This window comes from Drosophila takahashii, chromosome X, assembly GCF_030179915.1.
Source record: "Drosophila takahashii strain IR98-3 E-12201 chromosome X, DtakHiC1v2, whole genome shotgun sequence".
Classification (NCBI taxonomy): domain Eukaryota; kingdom Metazoa; phylum Arthropoda; class Insecta; order Diptera; family Drosophilidae; genus Drosophila; species Drosophila takahashii.
Genome location: NC_091683.1, coordinates 14,577,654 through 14,590,038, shown reverse-complemented (window position 1 = coordinate 14,590,038; position 12,385 = coordinate 14,577,654). Strand labels below are relative to the sequence as shown.

The following is a 12,385-nucleotide window of genomic DNA, read 5'->3' as shown; positions in this document are numbered from 1 at the left end:
ACAAGCCCAAAAAGTAGACTATCGGAAAGCCAACGAACATTTGTGTAGTTTAGCTTGGCACACTTCTGGGCATTTGGAAAGCAATTAATGCTCGGGCACATTTATTATACAAAACATTTTCTTAGGGCTAGCAAAAAAAAAAGAGTTGTTCCTATGCTACAATGTCTTTGAGTTGGATAACGCCTCCTCAACTGTCCACCAGGCGCCGCTTGCGACGATGCCGCCGAACCAGGGCCTCCAAGGTCCAGGAGGCCGCCGCCACAAAGGACATCATGTTGAGACAGTGCAGGGTAACCGAATAGTTGTAGCGGTCACGCACCAGGCCTGCAAATAAAAGGGAACATTATTAAATATTGTAGACCAGATAAAAACAAATTTTTACAGATCTAGTGAAATAAATTTAGTTTTTGACCAATTTTTGCATTTTTGATAGGGGGTAACATCATATTTTTTTGCAAAAAATGGCAAAAATTTCCAGGTTGAAATGCCAATCGATTGTGGATTTTATTACGAGTTCAACGAGGTATGGCATTCCATATTTGGGCTATTATTTCCTCTGTTTCGGCAAAAAAAAGCTGATATTTTAGGGTGGAAAGTAAACACTCGAATTTTAGCCAAAAAATCAGTTTTTTCTGTAGTAATTTGGACAAATTAAGGCCAACAGCTAAGATTTTAACGCAAATCGATATATCAAACAGATATTTACAGATTTCAAACTGATATTTAAAGATATCAAAAAGATATTTACAAATATCAAACAGATATTTACAGATATCAAACAGATATTCACAGATATCAAATAGATTCGAAACAGATGTTTACAAATAATAAATATATATAAAATAGATATTTATAATGATGTAAATTTAAAATTTATCCAATGATTTTGAAGAGCACTCACCCACAAATGGTCCGCCGATCAGGGTGAACAGTCCCGAGATGAGGAGCTGGAGTCCCGAGGCTCCCGGCAGGCGGTTGAGGGGCACATAGCCGGGTATGATCAGCGGCCAGAAGATGGTGCGCACCCCCTTGCAGAGGCCGATCCACACGAAGCTGCAGAGGATCATGCTGTAGGATCGCGTGCAGGCGACCACTGTGCGCCCCAAGGCGATGCCCACGACGCCGATGAGGAAGAAGACCCGATTGTCCCACGGTATCTTCTCGGTGAGGAAGGGCACCAGGAAGCGCATGGTGATGTCCAGTCCCGCCAGCAGCGACATGGCCAACGTAATTTGCGGCGTGTCGAACCCAAAGTCAACCAGGATGAAGGGCGTCAGGATGGAGAAGTTGAGCTCTCCAAAGTTGATGATCGTCAATCCTGCCACCAGATTTACAAAGGTGAAATCGCGCAGCAGGTCGAGGTCAAAGAAGGTCACCACTTTGGCCAGGAAACTCATCTGGGGATCGTGCAGCGGAGGCTCCTCCTCCTCCTCCTCCTCCTTTTCCTTTTCCCTTCCCTTTTGGTTATTGTTGTGCTCCTCCCGCTGCTTCTCCGAGCAGCGACAACATAGCTTGGCCTCCAGATTCGATTCCACCCGCTCCCGGCGAAAGTTATTCGGTCGCAGGAACTCATCGTGACTCTCGTGGCCCTGCTCCTCCTCGCTGATTGGGCAGTGGAGCCGCTGCGTCTGCTCCAGATCCTTGGAACTCGAGATCGTGCGGAATCGCAGGCGACCGGAGGTCAGGGACAGACGGGATCCGTACCACCCATCGTTGGCCCGCGAGAGCATCGGAGTGCCGGGCTCACAGATCTCGTAGCCCGGCCGCTGGGCATCGTCGTCCTGGCACAGATACTGGCTGGAGAAGATCCCGCCCGGCTCCCGCTTCTGCTGCCAGGCACAGTGGGCACACAGCGTCTGCTGATCCGCCGCCTGCTGCTCCGCATCCGCCGGCTGATCCTCCGGCGGCCTGACATGGTAGCGAACCGGCTGGTAGATCAGGGCACACACAAACGAGTGCAGCGAGATGGCCGCGAAGAGGAGCGTCGTCCCCTGGACACCGTAGATGGTCAGCAGGAAGGTGACCAGGTGGGGCAGGAAGATCGGACCCAGGCCGGTGATGGTCCACGAGAATCCCGCCGCCCGACGTCGCTTCTGCTGGAAGTACGTGTTGATCGCCAGCGAGGAGGCGGACACACTGATGCCCATGCCGAAGCCTGTGGGTTGAGAAAAATATATACATTATAACTATATCATATTTCTATATAGGTAAAAGTACGAATTTTTAATATTTTCAAGTCCCAAACTTAATTAAATGAAGGGTATTATTTATTTATTGGTTTATAATAATAAAATTAAAAAAGGGTACCTTTTTTATTATGGTATAATTGGCATAATTAAATGGTATATTTTAAGTTTTATTAAATGATAATTTTTTAAGGATATTTAGTTATTTATTTCTCAGTTTGATAATTAAAATAAAAAAAAAAAGATTTTGTATAAAAAGTTATATTTTTTCGAGTTGGGTATTTAATTTATCTTGAAACCGAAAAATTTGAAGACCCTTTTGTTGTAAGGTTCTTTAAAGGAAATATATACATTATAAGTTATAACTATATCCTATTTGTATATCTTTCTATGCTACAAAATAATTAAAATAATATAGTAACTAAGTAAAATAGAAATACTAAAAGAATAAAAATGTATTGTAATTTTAATACTTTTATTTAAGATCCTTCACTCAGAAAATGAATCGCCCTGAATTTTAGAAAATCGCCTATGGATTTGCTTCACTGGCGATTTTTTTCTTTAAAATAAAAAAATTTTCTACTGGTAAAGAAAATTTTCTTCCAATTAATCAAAATTCATTAAATTCAAGAAATATTCCAGAAATATAGAAAAAAATCGCCAGTAAAGCAAATCCATAGGCGATTTTCTAAAATTTTTTTTTGAGTGTTGATGAATTAAAAAAAGAAAAACGTTTATACAGAAGGTAGGGGAAAGTTATATATTTCCGAGTTGGTTATTTAATTTATCTTGAAACCGAAGAATTTTAAGACCCTTTTGTTTAAAGGTTCCTCGAAAGGAAATTTGGTTTCATAGCTATGATATTTCCCTTAAATACATAATAATTCACAAACAAAAGTATTATATCATAAACCCACGAGTTCATTGATTACTCACCAAAGAGCAGGGCGTAGGCCACCATATAGCCCAGGAAGGTTTCACAGAAGGCGGTCAGTGCGATGCCACTGGAGATTAGGAGTGCACCGGCCATGGCCACCTGCCGGAAGGTGAACCTCCTGAACATCGGTCCATTCAACAGACCCGTACAGGCCGATACGGCCGGATTGGTGTTGATAATGCAAGTGATCTGGGAACTGGACATGCCCAGATCACCAAGGCGCTCCCTGAACAGAAAGCCAAACTGTTGCAGGCAGGGATAAATGGATAGCTGTAAGGGAGATCTATTAGAGGCATTCGGAATGGGAAACTTATTCTCTCTATATATATATTACAAATATATGATATAAATTATATTATATAAATGTTATTATCTGTTCTGTACAAAATCGGGTATTTTTTAATAACAATTTTGGTCCCATCTGTTTTCATGTCAAAATGATATTTCCGAAGATATGATTTTGTACCATAATGATATGAAATCATACCATTTTGTTATGGAAAAATTGATATGAAACAGTATCAGTTCCATATTGTTCCGTTTTTTTCTCTGTGTAGATCTATTCTCTGACTTTATATATATATTAGAAATATATGATATGATATATTAAATGATATATGATGGTTATATTAAATAGAAAATTGGCTTGGTTTTACCTACATTGGAAACGCCGGCGGCCACGCAAACGAGCCACGCCCATCCGCCGTCGGGGGCCACAAAGTCCTCGCCCAGATCGCTCTTATCGTGCCTATTGTAGTACCGCGTCCGGGAAACCTTCGGGAGCGGTCGGGTTGTGTCCTGGTACACCTTCTTCTCCATGGCTCTCTGGATCAAAAGGGAAAGAATAATATATTAATATTTCAAAATGAATTTCTTCTGGAAACCCATGATTCGGAATGGGGAAGTGATGTCGGGGAAAATTCCATTGAAAACCCGAGTTCGTAAATGATTTACGGCAATTACCACTTGGCGCAATACGTTAACGATCACTTGTCACAATTAACCATGCGTTCCGGCAGGCAGATCGCTATGATATAGCGGTATAGTATTGTTGCCATCTGACCAGAACCAGAAAAAAAAGAAATATTTCAAAGTCTCTGACTTTCCAGCCCCTTTTTCTCTCTCCCTCTCCTTCTCTCTTCACCTGCAACTTTCCTTATCAGCAGCCTCCGTCATGTGACGAATTTCGACCCAGAAACCCAGACCAAAGTTAGCGCGCAAATTGTGAATCATGTTATTGTCCTCTATGCACACAAAAAACTTCTAGGAAAAAAGCCAATATTAAGATGTATTTAAACAAAAATAATTTTATTATTATCAGAAATTATAATCATATAAGGGAACTTTCATATTTCAGAGGATTATGATATGATATGAAATGATATGATATGAGAGATATGATCTTAACTCATTTTTTTTGGTGTGTGGTGAAGGAGTTTTGCGTTTCGAGGAGCAACCCACTTATCAGCAGTTCGTTTCCATATTCCGTAGTGCTCCGGATCATATCATATCATATCTGCCATCAATGGCAGGCATTGTCTCTAAAGATTCCAGCCAATTCCAGTTTCCAAGTGCGTTGGGGTGTGCAAAATATGTGCAAGCCTCATGATTGATGGTGAAATGGAATGGAAAATGGAAAACACGGAGGTGAAATCAGCTGGAAAGTAAAGATTGTCTATGAAGAGTGATTGTTATTGGTAATGAAAAGAGTCAAATGATGTTTAAGAAATAAATCAAACTAAAATTGATATACAATAGAGAAAAAGATAACTAAAGAACAGACTTTATAATTGGAAATTATTACATGACAATGCGAAAAGGAAATTAATTGGGAAAATAAATTAATTGGTTCTTTCGTCATGACTAATCATTTAAGCAAAAGATCTCGCCTTTACGAGAGTTGAGGTGCATAAAAGGCTGATAACAAATTCAACTGATAGCAAATAAGGTATTAACAACCTGTTCGATTAGTAGGGCTCTCAAGAAACCAAAAACAAATAAATTGCAGACAATTAAAGGGAGAAGTGAATATATTTAGGAAATATTCCACTGGAAATGGTATAGCGAGAATCGCTTCAATCAATTCAATTAGCATGAATAAACACTTTGCTTAAGTCGATCGGAATGGGTGTCAACAAACTAAAATCTTTTGCGAAACCTTCAAATTCATATCGAGTCATTTAGTAATCTCCAGCCTTATATACTTTGTACTAGAAAATATAGTAATTAAGTTGAATGCATAATTAGGAGGTTGAACCAACACGTTTTTACAATCTAACGGATAGTTGGAAAGTACATACGTTTTTGAACTTTCGGTAATTATTGCACAGGTGAAATACAAAATTTAATTTTGTGGCTACAGAAAAACGACATTTGCACGTCGCTCATAAGTCACTTGACAATTTGTCATAACTAAACTACCGATAAACTAATATTGTAGACCAAGTTATTTTGGTTTAAATTCCCCCATGCTATTGGTTCAACATTCCATATGCCTCGATTTTTTGCCAACAAAACCCGTAGTAGCTAAGCACTTTATTCACTCGAGTTGATTGAAAACAATTGGCACAGCACTAGATACAGATCGAGATAAGCAAAGCCCAGTGACTACGGATCCATCGATAAGATTGATAAGATTGCGGTGACGAGCATGGTTACATGGCTCTGCAGCTTGGGTCTTTTGGGCCGACAAGTGGAAGCCACATATTTCACTACCGGCTGGGTTCCCAGATAGCCAATGATTAGGGTATTGACACCTTCCCGCCTTCGACTACCTTTGGCATGCACTCGGAAAAAAGACCGTGAATTTCGTACAATAATCTTATATTTTAAATTACTAGACTTTGAAATACACATCCAATTATGAAAAGCATTTAAATTTTAATTTTAATTTAACAGAAAGAAATCAGTATAGATTTCACTAACGAAGTTTTTTATTTTCATGTCTCAAATATGTTTATACATTTTTTAAAAATTCCTTTTTTTCTAAGTGTTTACTTTGTTTTTCAAATATTAATTAAATAAACAGGTTGCAGCCAATTATTCTTTTTATTGGTTTCTACTTATTTGGCTTCCCGATTTCAAAAATAATTATGTGAACTTTTTTTTTAGCTTAAAAAATTTAATTTTTATAATTTGTCGATTTTTTTAAAGTTTTTAAAGGAGTTTCTGGACAAGTTATCTTGAGTTGGGTATAAAAATCGTTGTAAAAATTTGCACTAGAATCAATTAAAAATGTTCGCCTTCTTCGCTTCAAATACAAAATGTTTTGGCTACTTCCTGCTTTGGTTTCAGTGCTCTTGAGTTAAATGGAGGGCAGTGTTAATCGGTGAATCGAGGGAATCAATCAGGTGTTGCGAACATCTTGCTGATAGCAGCGCAAAAGACGTCTTATAAACTCGTGCGAGGTGTGTGATGGGAACGTGTCGCACCCACCAAATCCCGATTCCTATTCCGATCCCCATTCCCTATATTGCTTACCTCTATTCAGTATTCCGTAGTCTCTATTCCGTATTCCCAATGGGATCCACGTATAGTATCTCGTTGGCAAGCCCGCCAATTGGCAGCACAGCTCTTCCTGCGCCAGTAGTTTTTAGCTTTTATTTTGGTGCTTTTATTTATTTTTATACACTACGAGAGATGCACTCACACACCGACTGAAAGACCGACAAACCGACTGAATGGCCTGCATCTAATTGAGAAAATGCGGCCCAAGTTCAAGGTGGCTAATTAGGTGAAGGTGGGGAGGGGTTTTGGTCAAGGTTTAGACACTCCTTAATCACCTAATGTAGAGTTCTAAGCCCTACGTCACATATGTTTGCCCGATATTATTCCGAAACAAAACCGATTCAATACCAAAATCTCATTTCACAATCGCCAGTCGAAATCGCGGTACTTCCATCGCCGCCAGCTGCGGAAATGAACTAAACCGAATCTCAACAGAACAGAATTGTTATGAGCTGAAAAAAGAGCCGATGGGAAGATCGGATCCGGATCGGCTAACGCCAATCGATCGGGCGTAATAGCTACATACAGTCTACATATGTCCACGTAATGGCATAGCGGCCCTCTGTTAATTAACAGCGCTGCTCGGGAGTCTGGATGAGGCAATAATTTCGGCAATCCTCGAAATTGATTCGCGAATCTCTCGAAATGCCCCCGCCAAAATAAAAATATTCGGGGCCACCGGGGTTTCCAAACTTTCCATCCCAATTTTCGGTTGACGTGTGGTTTATCTATGTCGCTGGGGATTGATTTCTAGTTGGGAGAAGCTGAAAGCCCAAAAGTGGGCAGCAATAAGTAGTCTTATCATTCCAATTTGATTTATTGAATGTCCATGGATAAGGTCTTATTATATTATATTAATATAATATATTTCATTTACTTTTTTACTTTCTATAATTTAGCTATGATACATTGTGTCCTAAAAATAAACACTATTCTTAGTATGGAATCGTACAATTATCTAAAATATTTTTTTGGGATACAACAATACATCCTAATTAGCCAGTTTTATTTTAAGAAATTTAACATCACATAAAAATTTAAAAATGTATTCATTTCTGTACATATGAAATTATATTTATTATATTATTAAACCAAATTAAGGTATTTTATTTTTTTATTTTTATACTTTAAAATAAGAAAAAGTTATGATTACCATTAAATCAAATCATATCAATTGGTTTTTTAGTGGTTACCACATTAACTATAATCACAAAAAGGGCAAGAAGCCTCCTAAGTTGTTATCTTTTTTAAATATCAAATTTAAGTATCAAATCACTATCTGAGTAGGGTACCAAAGGTACTAAATATGGTTTCAAACAGATACTTCCCAAATAAAATGTTTAAGTATTCTACTACTTAAATATGCACTTCAAAGTATATAACAACACCAAGGCTGGCTAAAAAGTACCCAAAATTGTACCTAAATTCGTATTTAGGTACTCTCCGGTTACGGGAATACCCCATATGTTTTCCTGACTTCCCCAAACCCCATTAGAGGGGATTTCTTCCCAACGGTCACACTAATCCAAGTGCCGGTTTCGATTCACGTTGCCACTTTCGTTCGCTTGCCACTGGGTTTTATCCAAAATAACCGTGGAAATCGGGAAATTGGAGCGGCGGAAAATGTCTGGGAAGTACGAAAAGCTGCAGCAGCAGTTCCTCTGCTGCTATCCGGTGAACAAGATGGCCTGGTCGGTGGGTAAACGATTCCTTCTACCCCAAATTTACTAAGCCACCTGTTGCATCTTCATCTTTGTTTTTCCCCGATTTTCCTTTGCAGTCGGTGGCGTTTCCGCTAAGCTGGGAGGATCAGCAGGAGCTGATCGCGGCCACCTGTGGCCATCCGCTGAACCGTCGCTTTCCGGTGCGTCGCAGCTACCTGGAGGCCTTCCTCAAGCAGCTGATGCACCTGCTCCGCGACCAGGAGGATGTCCACGACGACATATACAGCAGCTTGTGCGGCCCGATGGGCGAGAAGGCGAGCACTGGTTCAGTTACGCCATCAGCCTACGCCTACAAGCACTACCTAATCGAACCGGGTGCTCATATAACGCTCCGCGAATCCCGGAGCTTTGTGGCCGAAGGCACCACCGGTTTGTGCACCTGGGAAGCGGCCCTGGCCCTCGGCGATTACCTGCTGCAGCACCGTGACCTCGTCGCCGGCCGGAACATTGTGGAGCTGGGAGCTGGCGCAGGGCTCCTGGGAGTCCTGCTCAAACTGCCTGCCCTGCAGCTAAAAACGGGCCAGGTGCTGCTCACCGATGGCAGTGAGCCCTGCGTCCAGCTGATGCGCGAGAATATCGCCCTGAATTTCAGGGATGGCCCGAGGGAAGCGATGCCCCAGGCGGAGCAGCTGAACTGGGATGCGGTCAGCGAGTTTCCCTGGCACGCCCATCCCGAACCGGATTTGCTACTCGCCGCCGATGTGATCTACGATGATTCCCAGTTCGATGCGCTGCTAAGTGCCCTGGATTTCCTGTACACGAGACGAGGCAAGGGGCTGGAAACCCTGCTGGCCAGCACGGTTCGGAATGTGGACACGCTGCACAAGTTTATGACCCAGCTGGGTGAGTTGTTGCCTCCTAGATTCCTAGTTTCCCAGTCTCCTATATCTATGGCTTCTTCTTGGCAGGTGATAATAACTACAAGGTGACTCCCTGTGCGAATGTCTCGGCCTGTGCCAGCCACTTTTGTCGCGATCACACCGCCGCCGTTCAGATTATCTCCATACGACGCTAGTTTTAGTCCTAAAATAAACCGACACAACGAAAACAAACACCCACTATCTGGATCTCACTTAAGAACTTTATGGTGCCGCTGTTTGAATTGCACTTAGCAGGATTCAACGGGAGATATGATGGTTCCTAAATGTTATTCGTAAAATAGTTACATCTAAAATGCATTTTTTGGATTCTATGAATATCTAAGCACAAGTTTATCATATAAGACTATGATAGAATAGTAAAGCTTCGGAGTGAAAAATCTATAGAACTATTCAGGTAAATTATGATTTGCTATATCGGAAAAAATCACTGATTCGAAACCTTTATTAAACCCTTGGTGTCTTTGAAATTCGACTGAGAAGTCTATTTATTTTCGAATAGTTAAATACTGAGTATTTGTGATATAAATAAGAAGGTGCCCAGCTCCTCGCCTCACTGATTGATGGTCGGAATGGTGCCGTCGTTCAGCCAGCGGACGTTGAGCTGCTCGATCTGGTGCTTCATGAAGATAATGCCGTAGACCTCGTACTGGATCTCCAGCAGCTGGGCGCGATGCGTCCGCGGTACCTTCATGCCGACCACAAGGGCCAGCAGCGAGCTGATGATCAGGAAGACGAATCCCTGGGCCATCAGGGTGCTCGAGTCGGTGGCATAGAAGTAGGAGTTCTTCGCATCCGCCACGAAGTAGTAGTAAACGATGCTGGTGCACAGTAACTTGAGGACATAAGACAAACAAATGATGCATTCGGTGAAGCGCAGATGGGTGACCTCCATGAGGGCGATCTGCTGGCTGGAGTACGACATGCCAAAGAGGACGAGGAGCAGCCAGAGTGACCACCTGGAGTCCGTGACGCTGCAGAGGATCATGGCCAGCAAAGTGAGCGCCACGAGGGCCACCTGGGAGCCCACAAAGGTGACCTTCACCGAGAAGAACCACTGGCAGACGAGGGCCAGCAGACTGCCGCCGAAGATCACCCAGAACATGGCGTCTATGCCGGAGAACTCCGTTAGCCGGATGGCCGGATTCAGGGCGAACCAGTAGACATAGTAAACGAACAGAGCGAACTGCACGGCCTCCGTGAAGAGCAGCAGCAACATCATGTTCCACTGCTGATTCTTGGTCACATAGAAGAACTGCAGCCGCTTGATCACCTCCGAGCGCCGCTCGAAGATGCTGCCGTTCGAGTTGGCGATCCGCAGATCGTTGTCCATGCTGTTCACCAGATCGACGGTGCCCAGGAAGTGCAGGACCTTCTGGCCCACCAAGATGGCCAGCACGGCAGCCGCCACACTGAGGTACGTTCCGGCGAAGTTCACGTAGATCCCGTCGATCAGTTGCTCCGTGGTCGCCGTCTGTCCCGCCAGCTCCTTCACATTCCGGCTGTAGGCGGCCACAATCAGGCTCACGGCGGAGGCCACGCCCAGCAGGTAGCAGCTACAGCTGCCCGAGAGGAACAGAGCCCGACTGCCCTTGGAGCTGATCGTGTGCAGGAAACTGTAGCCGGCCACGAAGGTCATGCTGTGCGCCACGTACGAGATGTAGGCACCGACGTGATCTGAAACGGAAAAGGCATCCAAGGATAAAAAATAGTTGGATAAAAATTAGAAGGAAATATTTATTTAATATTAATAGGCATCATTTTAATATAAATATACAGTATTATTGATATTAAAAAATATAATAATCATCATAAATAGAAAAATATAGAAATAGTTTTGAAATCTCCTATAAAGGTGTCTTAAAGTATGCAGTGAAAAACTAAGAATCCCTTCAGTTTCCGGATTTAGAATATATTGTTGCATACTTTTAGACTGAGCTTTTAATTATTATTATTATAAAATTTTTTTATTAACATCATTTCAATATCAATAATATTGTAAAGACAAACTAATCATCATAAATAGCAAAAATAAGTTTCATAAAATATTGAAATAGTACAGGATACCATAGAAATAACTGTGGTTTTAAAATCTCCTATAAGGGTGTATAAAAGTATGCAGTGAAAAACTAAGAATAAGCCATTGATTATTATTAATTCGTTTTTTATTAATTAGTTTTTACCCTCTACTATTTTAATATTTTAGAAAATTAATATTTGAATATTAGAAATAAAATAATCAAAAATCATATCGTAATAGTTCACTTTTTTTAATTGTATAACTGTTTTTGTTATGTTTTTTTAAATCTATTTACCCTACAAAAACGACAATTACACTCCTCATCGATTTAGAAAATGCACTTTGTATTTAAATATGTAAACAACCCGCACTAGTGACTCACCAAATCCATCGGCAAAGTAGAAGCAGCTGGCTATGAGACTAAAGACCCCGGCGGCCAGGAGCAGCCACGGCTGCCAGTAGACGATGCACTTCTTCACAAACTTCACCGCCAGCATGGCCAGGGCCGTGACGACCGCCCAGCAGGCGCCCAAAATCAGGGGACCATAGTTCGTCAGGCCCTCGTTCAGATTCCTCTCGGCGACAAAGGCACAGATCGTATAGCCAAAGATCATGCCACAGGGCAGGAAGCTCAGGCAGACTGGAAATCGAATGAGATATAGTCGCTGGATTTCCCCATAAAATACCACTCAATCGATAGCGTGACTCACCCACATAGCTGGGTGCATATTTGAAGAACTTCAGCACCACCTTGCCCCACACGTTCGTCATGTTGCTGCAGAAGATTAGTCCGGCAGGAGGAGCTTAGAGCATTTTAGCAGCGTGCAGCTGGAGTGGAGATGCCCACGATGAGCCGCCAGACGCAAATGGAGCAGTTGAAGTCCAGCGGAGCAGCCGACAGCGACGAAGGCGGCCGAGATAAGGCGATAAGATAACCACCGACCAGGTGCATATGTGTGACCATGGCTACACGGAGGAAAAAGTAACTGTCCAGGATTAAATATCTGGAAATTGTAGCTTTATTTTATGAGTTATTAGATAGAAAAAGTAAGTCCCTAAATAAAAGGGAGAGGGGTTTAACAGGGCTAAAAAATTATTTGGATAAAAGCACATAGTTTTTTTAGAGGAGTATC

General features: G+C 41.9%; 3 protein-coding genes across 5 annotated transcripts; 1 reads left to right on the top strand and 2 right to left on the bottom strand.

The window, feature by feature from the left end:
* Positions 1-14: 14 nt before the first annotated feature.
* LOC108058183 (monocarboxylate transporter 9) lies at positions 15-7,055 on the bottom strand. 3 transcript variants are annotated; one of them, XM_070218895.1, is made up of 5 exons: positions 6,604-7,055; positions 3,784-3,948; positions 3,123-3,393; positions 902-2,155; positions 15-324 (listed from the first exon to the last, which is right to left on the bottom strand). In XM_070218895.1, exons 2-5 carry the CDS (start codon positions 3,940-3,942, stop codon positions 188-190), a joined length of 1,821 nt encoding a protein of 606 aa, XP_070074996.1. In that variant the 5' UTR covers positions 3,943-3,948; positions 6,604-7,055; the 3' UTR covers positions 15-187. The 3 variants fall into 3 exon arrangements, with proteins under 3 accessions (XP_070074996.1, XP_016998261.2, XP_070074997.1); XM_017142772.3 differs by lacking the exon at positions 6,604-7,055 and adding an exon at positions 4,087-4,218; XM_070218896.1 differs by lacking the exon at positions 6,604-7,055 and having other exon boundaries at positions 3,780-3,908.
* Positions 7,056-8,140: 1,085 nt separating this feature from the next.
* Positions 8,141-9,415, top strand: LOC108058189 (protein-lysine N-methyltransferase EEF2KMT). The gene is made up of 3 exons (XM_017142781.3): positions 8,141-8,325; positions 8,411-9,197; positions 9,263-9,415. The coding sequence occupies exons 1-3, from the start codon at positions 8,254-8,256 to the stop codon at positions 9,367-9,369; spliced, it is 966 nt and encodes a 321-aa protein (XP_016998270.2). The 5' UTR covers positions 8,141-8,253; the 3' UTR covers positions 9,370-9,415.
* A 276-nt stretch (positions 9,416-9,691) lies between these two features.
* LOC108058188 (uncharacterized) lies at positions 9,692-12,095 on the bottom strand. The gene is made up of 3 exons (XM_017142780.3): positions 11,963-12,095; positions 11,635-11,892; positions 9,692-10,909 (listed from the first exon to the last, which is right to left on the bottom strand). Exons 1-3 carry the CDS (start codon positions 12,021-12,023, stop codon positions 9,786-9,788), a joined length of 1,443 nt encoding a protein of 480 aa, XP_016998269.2. The 5' UTR covers positions 12,024-12,095; the 3' UTR covers positions 9,692-9,785.
* Between the last annotated feature and the right edge of the window lie 290 nt (positions 12,096-12,385).

Bases quoted from the DNA above. Each gene is read 5' to 3' on its own strand.
- LOC108058188 (XM_017142780.3), bottom strand. From the start codon at position 12,023: ATGACGAACGTGTGGGGCAAGGTGGTGCTGAAGTTCTTCAAATATGCA. The intron at 11,893-11,962 runs GTGAGTCACGCT...TTCGATTTCCAG, and splicing joins ATATGCACCCAGCTATGTGG to TCTGCCTGAGCTTCCTGCCC. The intron at 10,910-11,634 runs GTGAGTCACTAG...TTTCCGTTTCAG, and splicing joins CTACTTTGCCGATGGATTTG to ATCACGTCGGTGCCTACATC.
- LOC108058183 (XM_070218895.1), bottom strand. From the start codon at position 3,942: ATGGAGAAGAAGGTGTACCAGGACACAACCCGACCGCTCCCGAAGGTT. The intron at 2,156-3,122 runs GTGAGTAATCAA...CTCAACCCACAG, and splicing joins GGCCTACGCCCTGCTCTTTG to GCTTCGGCATGGGCATCAGT. The intron at 325-901 runs GTGAGTGCTCTT...TTTTATTTGCAG, and splicing joins GATCGGCGGACCATTTGTGG to GCCTGGTGCGTGACCGCTAC.
- LOC108058189 (XM_017142781.3), top strand. From the start codon at position 8,254: ATGTCTGGGAAGTACGAAAAGCTGCAGCAGCAGTTCCTCTGCTGCTAT. The intron at 8,326-8,410 runs GTGGGTAAACGA...TTTCCTTTGCAG, and splicing joins TGAACAAGATGGCCTGGTCG to TCGGTGGCGTTTCCGCTAAG. The intron at 9,198-9,262 runs GTGAGTTGTTGC...TCTTCTTGGCAG, and splicing joins CAAGTTTATGACCCAGCTGG to GTGATAATAACTACAAGGTG.